The sequence below is a fragment of the Bolinopsis microptera genome, chromosome 9 (assembly GCF_026151205.1).
Source record: "Bolinopsis microptera isolate Bmic1 chromosome 9, MBARI_Bmic_1.0, whole genome shotgun sequence".
Taxonomy (NCBI): Eukaryota; Metazoa; Ctenophora; class Tentaculata; order Lobata; family Bolinopsidae; genus Bolinopsis; species Bolinopsis microptera.
The window spans coordinates 10,650,867-10,661,669 of record NC_087080.1 but is presented as its reverse complement, the minus strand read 5'-3'; the positions used below and the strand labels follow the sequence as shown (position 1 = coordinate 10,661,669).

Sequence of the window (10,803 nt, the reverse complement as noted above, 5' to 3'; positions counted from 1 at the left end):
GTCATTTCCGCCTCCGGCGGTCGCGCGCTACTGCAAGCGAGAGGGCTATAGTTAGAGCAACACATCGCGCCACAAGCCAAATATTTATCAACATCTTGACTAGCTACGCGGTCCTTTTCCGCAATATGCGCTCGCGCTGTGCTCAAAAATTGACGTCGTCAATCAATCAACATCAAGATTTTAGTTTTACATTTGACCTTTATGTCAAAAAATCTTTGAATTTTCAATCGGTGGTCGATGTTACCTGAGGACCTCAGGCTTCGTCCTTACTTCGTCACAGGACGATCGGAGCTCGAAGAGCGTAGAGAGTGCTGGCTGGCGTCGTCCTGTGATGGTCGACGTATTTTTGCTTGCTAAAAACGCTTCCCCATATGAGATAATATGACAAAAATTGTTTTGGTCACGTGACCAGTCAATGACATTGATATTTCCAATTTCGCTGCGGACGGTTTGGTGGAGGGTTAGGGTCAACGTTTATACATTATAGGGTCAAAGTTATAGGACTAGAGTTGTACACTATTGACATTGTGAGGGTAATGGTTAAGGTTTATCACTAGCGACCTTTTCATCTGACCACAATATTGCAAAATGCTATGTTGTATGTCACGTGACAAATTTAGCCGAGGGTCGGAAAACGGAGGTCAGAAGTCAGTGGACTCTGTTGGAGTCCGGCGGACTCCGAGCGGAGTCCGCCGAGCTGGCGGACTCCGCCAAGCTCCGCCGGACTCCGCCGGATTCAAGTCTGGCGGAGAGGTCCGGCGGAGTCCGCCAAGCACTCCGCCGGAGTCCGCGGCGGACCGGAGTCCGCCTAGTGGCTTAGTCCGCGGCGGACACTCCACCGAGCCGCCGCGGAGCCGCTCGGAGTCCGCGGCGGACTTTAAAGTCCGCTCGGAGTCCGCTCGGCTCCGCTCGGAGTCCGCCAAAATGTACTCGAGTCCACTGTAAATACATTTTGGCGGAGCACCGCCGGAGTCCGCTCGGAGTCCGGCGGCTCCGCCGGAGTCCGCTCGGAGTCCGCCCGGAGTCCGGCGGCTCCGCCGCGGACTCGACTCCGCGACGGATAGTGCCCTAAATGCTGTAAAAAGTAAAAGTCGTGCTCAATTTTAGATTTAAATAAATAAATAACGTCTACACTCTAGAATCAATACAATATTTCATCATCAAAATAATAACGTTAAACATCGTTAAATATATCAAGAGTTTATGCCTTCCCTTGCCTTGAAATATGGCTGTTTCTTGATCAAATTTGATTTTATGTTCATTGTTCAAGTACTATTATTTATGAATTGACTTATCTCTCCTAATGGTCAAGTGATGTAAACAGTAAAAATCATGATCAATTTTAGATAAAGAAAATTCTTGCAGAACTTAAAATCAAGTCAAAGCTATTTTAAAGAAATCAATCAATTAAATTAAGTCCTGGCAGTTTAAATTAAAATAATATTAATAAGGTCTTTAAAACATTTTATATTTCCCTATATTTACAATTCAAAACTCATAACATAATTTAAACCCAAAAAAACAATACATTACCACAAACTGAAAGAAAATTCTGTTACTAAAAAATCTGAGAAATAAACGAAAAAAGAGTGGCCAAACAAATCTTGACATTGTGTTAATTGTGGCTCAATCACGTGATCAAATTGTAAGCACTTGTCGTTTAGCCGGCATATCCGCAATTGATGCAGCCAACGGCTTATTTAAAGTTTCTGTGTCAAGCGTTCTAGCAATGAGAGCAGCTGCACCCATACCAACTGCTGCCAGACATATGAACAATCTTGGTGCTGACAGGATGAAGAATTCAGCCAGGAAAGGGGATGTGAAGCTGCCAATGTTGTCCGTTACCCAGATCATCCCAGTAGCAACACCTCGTAGAGTGGTCGGATACAGTTCAGAAGTGTAGAGCATTATGACCCCACGTCCAGCAGCAATGGTGGCAAGTGCTGTGCCGATTGCTAATGAGAATGCAGACAAACCAAAGCTTAGAAAAGATGATGCAAAAAGAGATACGGAGGCCAAGAAAAAGGCCATGAAAATTGCTTCTCGTCGGCCATAGCATTGGGCAACAAGGAGGAGTCCCGGATTAATGAGTAGGTCGGGTAAAAATGCAGTCACCAGCTTAGATTGTGCTCTAGAATTAACAGAATAACAGTTTTCTGGATGGTTTAAAGTTTCACCTTCATCTTTAGTTTTCGTTCCAAGGAGATAAGGCATTGTTATGTAAAACGTAGAAGCAAAAACACCCTTCATAACAATCATGAACATCAGCTTATAGGAATGTCGAGCCAATCCATGTCTAAATAAATCTCTGTACGAACCACGAGTCTCTTTAATGTCCCCCTCCTTCACCAAGAAGAACTGATCCTCTACAAGCTTGCCATTCCGTTTCAGAAACTTCTTTACAATTTCCTCTGCCTCCTTCTGTTTACCTTTGACTAAGAGGTGTCGAGGGGATGAATCAATGAATAAAAAAGCAAAGAAAGCTAGGTAGCATGGAAATGTTACCAAAAGTTGAATATTTCTCCAGCCATAAGATTCATAATATCGTCCAATAAACGCACCAAAAACAGCACCAGCACAGCCAGAATAGCCGGACACTACTTTGACAAGGAACCTCTTCGCTGCTGGACAGGACTCTAGGGCCAGGGCCCCTGCTGAGGGCATTATGATACCAAAAGCAACTTTATTGAGGGCATGAAAGAAAACATACCATAATACTGAGTAACAGTTTAATGCTATTGTTGTCATGGTTATTTGAAGGAGTAGTCCCATCAAGATGGATCGTCGTCTGCCGATCCTGTCCCCAAACAATCCCCCTACAGCTCCCCCGACACAGAATGCCATTCTGGTCGACAAAAGGTACCCAGAGGCTTGCCAACTTGTCAGATTCCATTCACACTTGACGATTGGAAGAATTATTCCATCTGAAACTAGACTAAGCAGTTCAAGAAAGAAGATTGCAGAACTTGCACCCACATAAATAACTTGAGATAGTCCACATCCAGATTTTTCAATAGCTTCATCAACTGTCAGGACACCCATAATGGCAACCTTACACTTAAATCTACCTGGAATTAAATGATCGCATATTAATGACTGGCACATCGAGGTTAAAATTAAATACAGTACAATTGTTAATTTAATGGTACATTCTTTTAGGTAGGATTCAAGTCCGTGATAAGTGATGTTATTCATTTTACCCGATGTTTTACGAAATTAAAGACCGTCTATATTTCGAGAGCAGAAAATCAGAAATTAACCCAATAAATAAATAAATAACGTCGATACAGTAATCAATACAATATTTTATAATCCAAATACGTAACGTTTTAAACATTTTAACTGAAAATTAGGAAATAAAAGCAATGACATTTTCTCCACAAGTATAATTCTTCAGCTACAATTTCACCACGCATTTAAGCTAAGAAACATCAATTGCTTTTCTTTGTTCATTAAAATTTTATTTAAAGAATCAATTTCCATCTGTCATACCCTACTGATATAATATTACCGTTCTGCATAAGAATTATCAGAAAAGGTAGAACAATCTACTCTCAAAAAGTTTATGCTGATAATTTTTAGTGTTTTATAACCTTCAAAAGTCAAAACTTAATATTATAAATCAATCAAATCAAAGAAAAATCAGTTAATTAAATAAATCTAAAGCTCATCGCTGTCGTGAAACTTCTCTTTCATCAGTTTCTCCTCGTGATCCTTTTTGAGAGCCTGTGCTCGATCCCGTTCCTCTTCTTGATGTTTAATGAGCCTGAAATATTTTGTGTAACAATTAAGGGTAGCAACTTTACTCTGAGCACCTTCAGTAATATTGATTAGTCAAGAATAATAATATGTAATAGATTAGTACATAATATAATAGTGTAGATTTCTACATTTCCTACATTTCCTACATTACACTAACTCCATCTACCCGGATCAAGTTTAAATATTTACCTGGTCCGTTTGAGAAGATGATAAGTTCCATATTTGACATGTTTCCTCGAATAGCCAGGTATATTGAAGGCTCTGGCGATCGTTTTTGATTTGGCAGCGTTGAGAAATGGGAAACTTTTGATGGAAGTCCATCCAGATTTGGTATTATATCTTGGCTCAAGGCTTGATTCCACACCAAAATCAACATCTATCAAGTAGTCGCATTCCCTGAGCAGAAAGTAGTACTATTAGAATCGTTTGTTATTTGCTTTACAATAAGAGCTCATCATTTGTTATCAGATTGCAAAAGTACAATCAATATCAATCAACAATAGTGATTCAAATTTAGAACGGCCCACTGCCCAGTGGGCCCGATCTAACTCAAGATTACATTATTTTGCATTCAACTTACTTAATGCTGGTAAACACTGACGGCTCTTCTTTATTCCTATCATTTTGATTCGGGTTTATTCCGTAAGTACCATTTACACCAGAATAGTATCTTTGAGGAAGTTGCCCTTTGAACTCTGATTTCACAAATCTTATGGTGGCTCCATGAGGGACGAAAAAGCTACTGGGAAACCGATGCCACTCTTTCCCGACACAAATTGTGGCTGTTAATTCAGGTATGCTGTAAACATCTCTGTAGAGATGCATTGGAGCACGGTAATACGTTTCAAGGGCTGATATCCTACAGCAAGACAAGGCAATGTAGATAATAAAGAAGCCCGATATGTTGAGGATACTGGCTTCCTTCATGTGCTTGTAGAAATAGCCAAAACAAGCGGATGTAGATTTCCAGATAATGTACAGGACAAGCGAAGCAGCGAAACTAATCAGAGGGTAGACTGGGAAGAGAAATCGTTCTTCTTTATGAGGGGCAGAAAACATGATTCCAAACCAAATATACATGGGCGTCAGCAAATAGCAAGCAGTCCACTTCAAATCCTGACTGAAATGTTTGTATAATAGAAAGCAAGGGAGAGCAAGAAGTGCAAGGACAAAAGCAACATTGAAGTTGAGAAAACCGTTGTAGAAATAGAATGAGAATGGTTCAGTCCCATAGAGCGTGGAGCCATGGATGTTGAACACGTTATAGAGAATTATTTTCAATGGTGCAATCACCATTTTTCTGTACATCATAAGATCCACTAAGATCAAAGGACTCAGGGTGTATAACAAGGCGACCACGAAGTACTCTGCAAACTTTTTGAACTGTCCATTTTTGACGACGATGTCCCAAAATATGGGTATACCAAGTACAGCAACGAATGGCCATCCTATTATTGATGCAGCAGCAACCCAAAGTACCGCAGCCTGATTACAATCATCTAGCCATGCTGCATATGCCAGTGTTATAGCGCACATGGCAAAACTGCTTGGAAGATAGGCGGTACTGGAAATGAACATTCCTGGAGCAAAAAGGGTTGTCACTAGCCAACAATTTGCGATGAAGGATCCGAATTTTTTGTAGATGGCAGAGTAGAACTGATCCTCTGATACTGCACAGAACATCCCCAACATCATTCTGATGAAATAGAATACAAACACTTTGTGGGTTAGAAAAATGGAGGCTATCTTTGCTAATGCAGCATGGACACCAACATAAAAGTAAGACCTCAGTGCAAACTTTGGATTGTATTCCCAAGTCTGGAAACCCGATCTGAATGCCAAGAAATGTGTCGGTTCCCAAAAATTGTACGTTTCATCACAATCTGTTATATGACTGGTTAAAGCTGCATATATTCTTGCGGCAGTCAGAATAGTGAAAATCCATTCGGTGTATGGAACCACAGCATCCACAGCTTTCTTTTCTGCTACTTTGAGGGACTGTTTTTGCTGCATCGAGTGAAGAAGTTTTCTGTCATTTTCATACTTCATCTTACTGGATCCATAGGACTTATTCCATCTTTTTTCCAATTCATCAGCCATCTTTAAAACACCTAAAATATCAAAATGTAAGCGACATGCAGATGATTACCTTATTCGATAGCCTACAGCTAAAGATATTCAAATTTAAACCTTGTAAGCTGCAAAGAATAACTATACATTTTCACAGCTTACATGATTGAAGACTTAAAATTAATTATTTAATGAGGCTTCTAATCAATGTATCAAACTATAGTCAGTAGAGTACAGTCGTAAGTGCACCTTACATTATCCAGATCGCAAAGTGAGAGTTCAATTGTTTTTAAAATGTTGTTTTAGCAATCAAAACATGTTTTTTAGATGTGATAGTAATAGTTAAAGCCTGCAAACTTGCAATAGATTACTATAGTTGCCTCGAAAGCACTGAAAACGAACTACTCTGTGCTGCATTTCACGAACAGATCATGCTGGGCCTTGCTTGGTATACCAACATCTCAAAGCTTCTCACCAAATACAACTTCCCCCACTCATCTTCCTCAAAATCTAAGCTCTCCACCCAAATCAGTCATAATATGAGGGAAGAATTCGTGAACACCTGGAAATCTGCCAAGGTTTCCTCGCCAAAACTAGAATTCTATAATTTAATTAAACATGATTTCGAACCAGAGGCATCTATCTACAAATTATCAAAATACCTGATGTTCGAAAAAGCCTGACAAAGTTTCTTATCAGCTGCCACAACCTCTACATCGAAAGGGGCAGATCATACGAAACCCCCCATTGTACCAAGAGAAGAACGTTGGTGCACTTACTGCTTTTTCAGCAAAGGGCTCAAGCCTATTGAGGACGAAAGTCACGTATTAATTGACTGTTTGCTTTACCCCTCAGTTAGGGAAAAATTCAACTTCCATCCCAAAAACATCACTGACCTAGCCGGTCTGCTCTCCAACAAAACTCTAGATCCTACCAAATTTACTACCACAGCAAGAATCAAGAGCAATCCATTCAATTCTCTCTGTGAACGAACAATACACAGCCTATTATAAGAGCCCAGATTTCCACTCAAATACTGGCAAGTGTATAATGCTTTAGTCCCCTAAAATAAAATTGAACCATACAAACTCGATTTATTTATTTAAAAAACTAGTATTATATAACATTTCTAAATTATCCCTACACATTTGTAAATAATTAGGATTGTGTAACTTAAATTATTTCAGAATTACGACTATTGTGTATTCAATAAAGTAATTATCACTTTTGTATCCTTGTATCCTTGTATCCTTGTATCCTTGTATCCTTGTATCCTTGTATCCTTGTATCCTTGTATCCTTGTATCCTAGTTAATATTTAATAGTTTATTTAATAATAGTACTATGTTTACAGTATGCACTTAAGGGGTATCCTAGGATCAATTAAGTTTCCTATCATTCGGCTGAGTTGACCGAGGAGATCGCATAGATCCAATGGATCCTTAGCTACTCCATAGACTAGGTGACACTGGGATTCATGCCCTGAACCTTCTGTGCAGAAGGCGGATGCTCTAACCACTAGGCCACCTAGCCTGATTGTTTAGTAGTGAAAAACATTTTCAAGGAGGACGGCATATTTTTTTACATCCTCATCTCACTTTTATAAAATTTTCTTCATAGCTGCTTTTAGTCTCATCGAAAAATGTTGTTCCTAGTAGATATCGCTGGTCACAGGTTATTGAAAATCTATCTTCTCCTATGGTTTTTAAGCAATTACCCTGTTCAAACTTTGTTCTTATGATCATTTAGAAGAGATCTTTCATACAATATTCTAAAATAGGCCTTTGAATATCTTATGTTGTTGTATTCGATTTTGATCCTCCTAAGAGCTATGACTGTGGTTCCCAAAAGGTGAAATCTCACTTTTTTTTCTGATAATCTTGTCCTGATCTGGTTTTTCTTCGCTGATGGCCTTGGCAGATACACCTTTTCTGCACCTACTGCACTGAAAGTCACTAGGTGTTCAGTCAGCAAGAAATGACATAAGTAAGGTTGCGACAGCCCCAAGAGTGACATGTAGTTTAGGTTAGAATTTGGACATCAGGGACTATCCAATGCAATGTGCTAGGTGGTTAGAGCTTCCAGAAAATCTCTCAAATCGATTTTGGGCGCTTTTAACCATTTGTTGTAATGTTTTTAGATACTAAATATCTAAATTTTTAAAATTTTTTATCGGAACGAATTAATTAATATTTAATAATTTATTCGGTAGTTTTATCTGATATTGATATTGATATTGAATATATTGATATTGTTATTATTGAACGAAGCTAACTCTAGATATAGTTAATATTACTTCTTTTAACAAAGGGACTTGGAGTATAAACGACCAAGTTTGCATAAATTTCTATCCAACCAAGAATTCAGGAGGCAAAGGTGGGTGCGTAAACTTTATGGTCTGCACTCTCCGATCCTGTATCACCCTGGATTCTTCTCGACGTATCTTTGTAAAAGGTATATACCTTCTAGTCAATCTCTTGCTACTCCAAGTCCCCTAAGATATCTGATCTAAAGTTCGTGCTAGTTATATATATGAAATATGTTTTTGTCTGCTTTAATTGATACTAAATAAAATTGTTGTTTTCTTGAAAATGTTGTTTTCTTGTCTAGGGAGATAGCTGAAAATCCGTCGGATCTATGCGAAGTTGCACATCTGTGTATTATGTCATCAGAATGATCAGAAAACCGTGATTGAGTGTTAAATGAAGAAAGGCCTACCAAAAGATCAGCATCTTTCTGGGGTACCCCTTAAATACATCTACATCGCTGTATACTTATACTGCAAACATAGTACTAGTAGAGCTGTATTCTTTTAGAAAAAGTATTCAAACAATATACACATAATATCACTATGACCCTATATAGATTAAACATTAAAAATGCAATATATTCCCCAACTAAAATATTTATTATAATTATTATAAAACAGGATCTTACCGACAAAAATGATTCTTAAAAATACCTTAATGCGGTAAACTGTACCCTTGAAAAAGATTTTCCCAACATCTGTTGCATGCAGCTATATCTCTAATTTCGTTCAATTCATGCAAGTTGTCCATTTGTAAATTTCTACTACTTAAATCACTTCTTAAAACCGATAACAAGTTCATTCTAGGTCTCCCCAATCTACCAATGAATAAATTATCTGATTCAATAGCAAAAGAGAGAGCCGTTTGGGCTGGGGTGTTCTCCATACTCCTGAGAATGTGTCCAAACATCTTCCACCGCTGGTGTTCAATACGCTTGGATAACTTTTCAACTTTGCACCTTTCATACAATGCTTTGTTGCTTATCATACCTTTAGGCCATTTGATGTTTAAAATGGACCTGAGGTGTCTACGATGGAGTGTGTCCATTTTCTCCATGGTTGCTTTCTTAGGACTCCAACTATTTGAGTTGTAAATCAATACAGATACAACTTGAGCATCATATAACCTCAGCTTTCTTTCAAGGGAAATTTTCTTACCAGACAACCATACTTTTCCAAAGTTCTTAAAAGCAATCTCAGCTAGGATTCTCCTTCTTTGAATGTCCTTCTCAGTACAGAGTAAGGAACCTAGTGACTTGTTACTTCGCCATGGTTCGTTATTAGCTAATGGCTGACCGAAATATTGGCAGAAAAATTTCAAAGTTCAAATTTCCAAGTTCAAATCGAGACTCTCTATACTACATCTACAAAGTTCTTTCTCGCCCCTCTATCTCTTTAAGTGATGTTTTCGTGTTGTATGTACACTTATATTGCATTTTTACTCCCTAGACTGGATGACACTGGGATTCGAACCCTGAATCTTCAGCACAGAAGGCGGGAGCTATTACCACTAGGCCATGTGTCAAATCGAATTATTGTTCAAACAGAAATTTATGTTAAAACTTAAAAGACACGTGCGTTTTCTAAACATGCAGCGCTCGATTACAATTATATAAAATATATATCAACTTACTCGACTTAGGGCGGCTTCAACGTCCGAACAGAAATAGTTTTTTCCAAATCTGTCTATTCAGCATGACTTTTTTAATCTCCTTGCAGTCGTCAAGCACCCTGTCCCTCCGAAGAATGTCAATATATGTGAGGTGTGGTCTTCCCCTTCGACGAAGAAGAGAATTTGATGACTCAGAAGTTCTTCATGTCAGGCTAGATGACCTGCAAGTATCATCTAAAATATATATATTTGAATGAAGCTCCGGTGACTCGGTCATCACTACAAGTAAAACAAAATTTTTAAGTAAAACAAAATTTAAATTTTATTGCCATTACAATGAATAATGATATCATAATAAATATAAGTAGACATCCGATAATAAACTTGTTACATCCAGTACAACCCAAGATGTCAGCCGACGCGACTTACAAAAATAAAGAAAGCTAGCATGTTATGTTCATTGTTCATAGTTTTTCTAACGAGCATGCTTAGCACTTAGGCTGTACGGAAATAGCTTTAATTCTACGTCATATCAAAAACTTTACGTCATTTTTGAGATACAAAAATAAATTTTAAAATAAATAACTCTTTTGCTGTTTAGGCGCGGCACCGCGCTTGACACACATGCTATACAGTGTGTAGCAACACAGCGCTGAAAACAGAAGCTGAATGAGCTATAACATATAAGCGGCGCGTGCGCCGCGCCTAAACCTAAAACCATAAACTTTAAATATTGTCCGGATATTAAACGAGTTTTGCAAAATAATATAGCATGCTGAATTCGTAGGATATTACAATTATACCAGTGCCAGTTCCAAATGTGAGTCAGCGCTTAAACCAAAAGCAGTTGGCAAAAGGAGCCAGTTGCCTGCAAGAGCTTTACTAGCACCCGATTTACCACTTTTGGAGCACAAACTCAAACCTAAAACCGGCCAAGCACAAAAATATGTTATCGCCACGATTGGGTGGATTGATTCCCAGAATATTTATCAGCACGCGGCACTAATAATATATGAAGTTCATTATCGAATTTTAGATATGCCCTGGATCGT

At 38.5% G+C, this 10,803-nt stretch overlaps 2 protein-coding genes across 3 annotated transcripts in view; one reads left to right on the top strand and one right to left on the bottom strand.

The window, feature by feature from the left end:
• Positions 1-10,803, top strand: part of LOC134821342 (cell adhesion molecule DSCAM-like) — a 113,030-nt gene that overhangs the window by 68,446 nt on the left and 33,781 nt on the right. The gene's annotated exons all lie outside the window — the stretch shown is intronic.
• LOC134820650 (alpha-1,2-mannosyltransferase ALG9-like) lies at positions 3,201-5,874 on the bottom strand. The gene is made up of 3 exons (XM_063831154.1): positions 4,343-5,874; positions 3,952-4,158; positions 3,201-3,766 (listed from the first exon to the last, which is right to left on the bottom strand). The coding sequence occupies exons 1-3, from the start codon at positions 5,860-5,862 to the stop codon at positions 3,661-3,663; spliced, it is 1,833 nt and encodes a 610-aa protein (XP_063687224.1). The 5' UTR covers positions 5,863-5,874; the 3' UTR covers positions 3,201-3,660.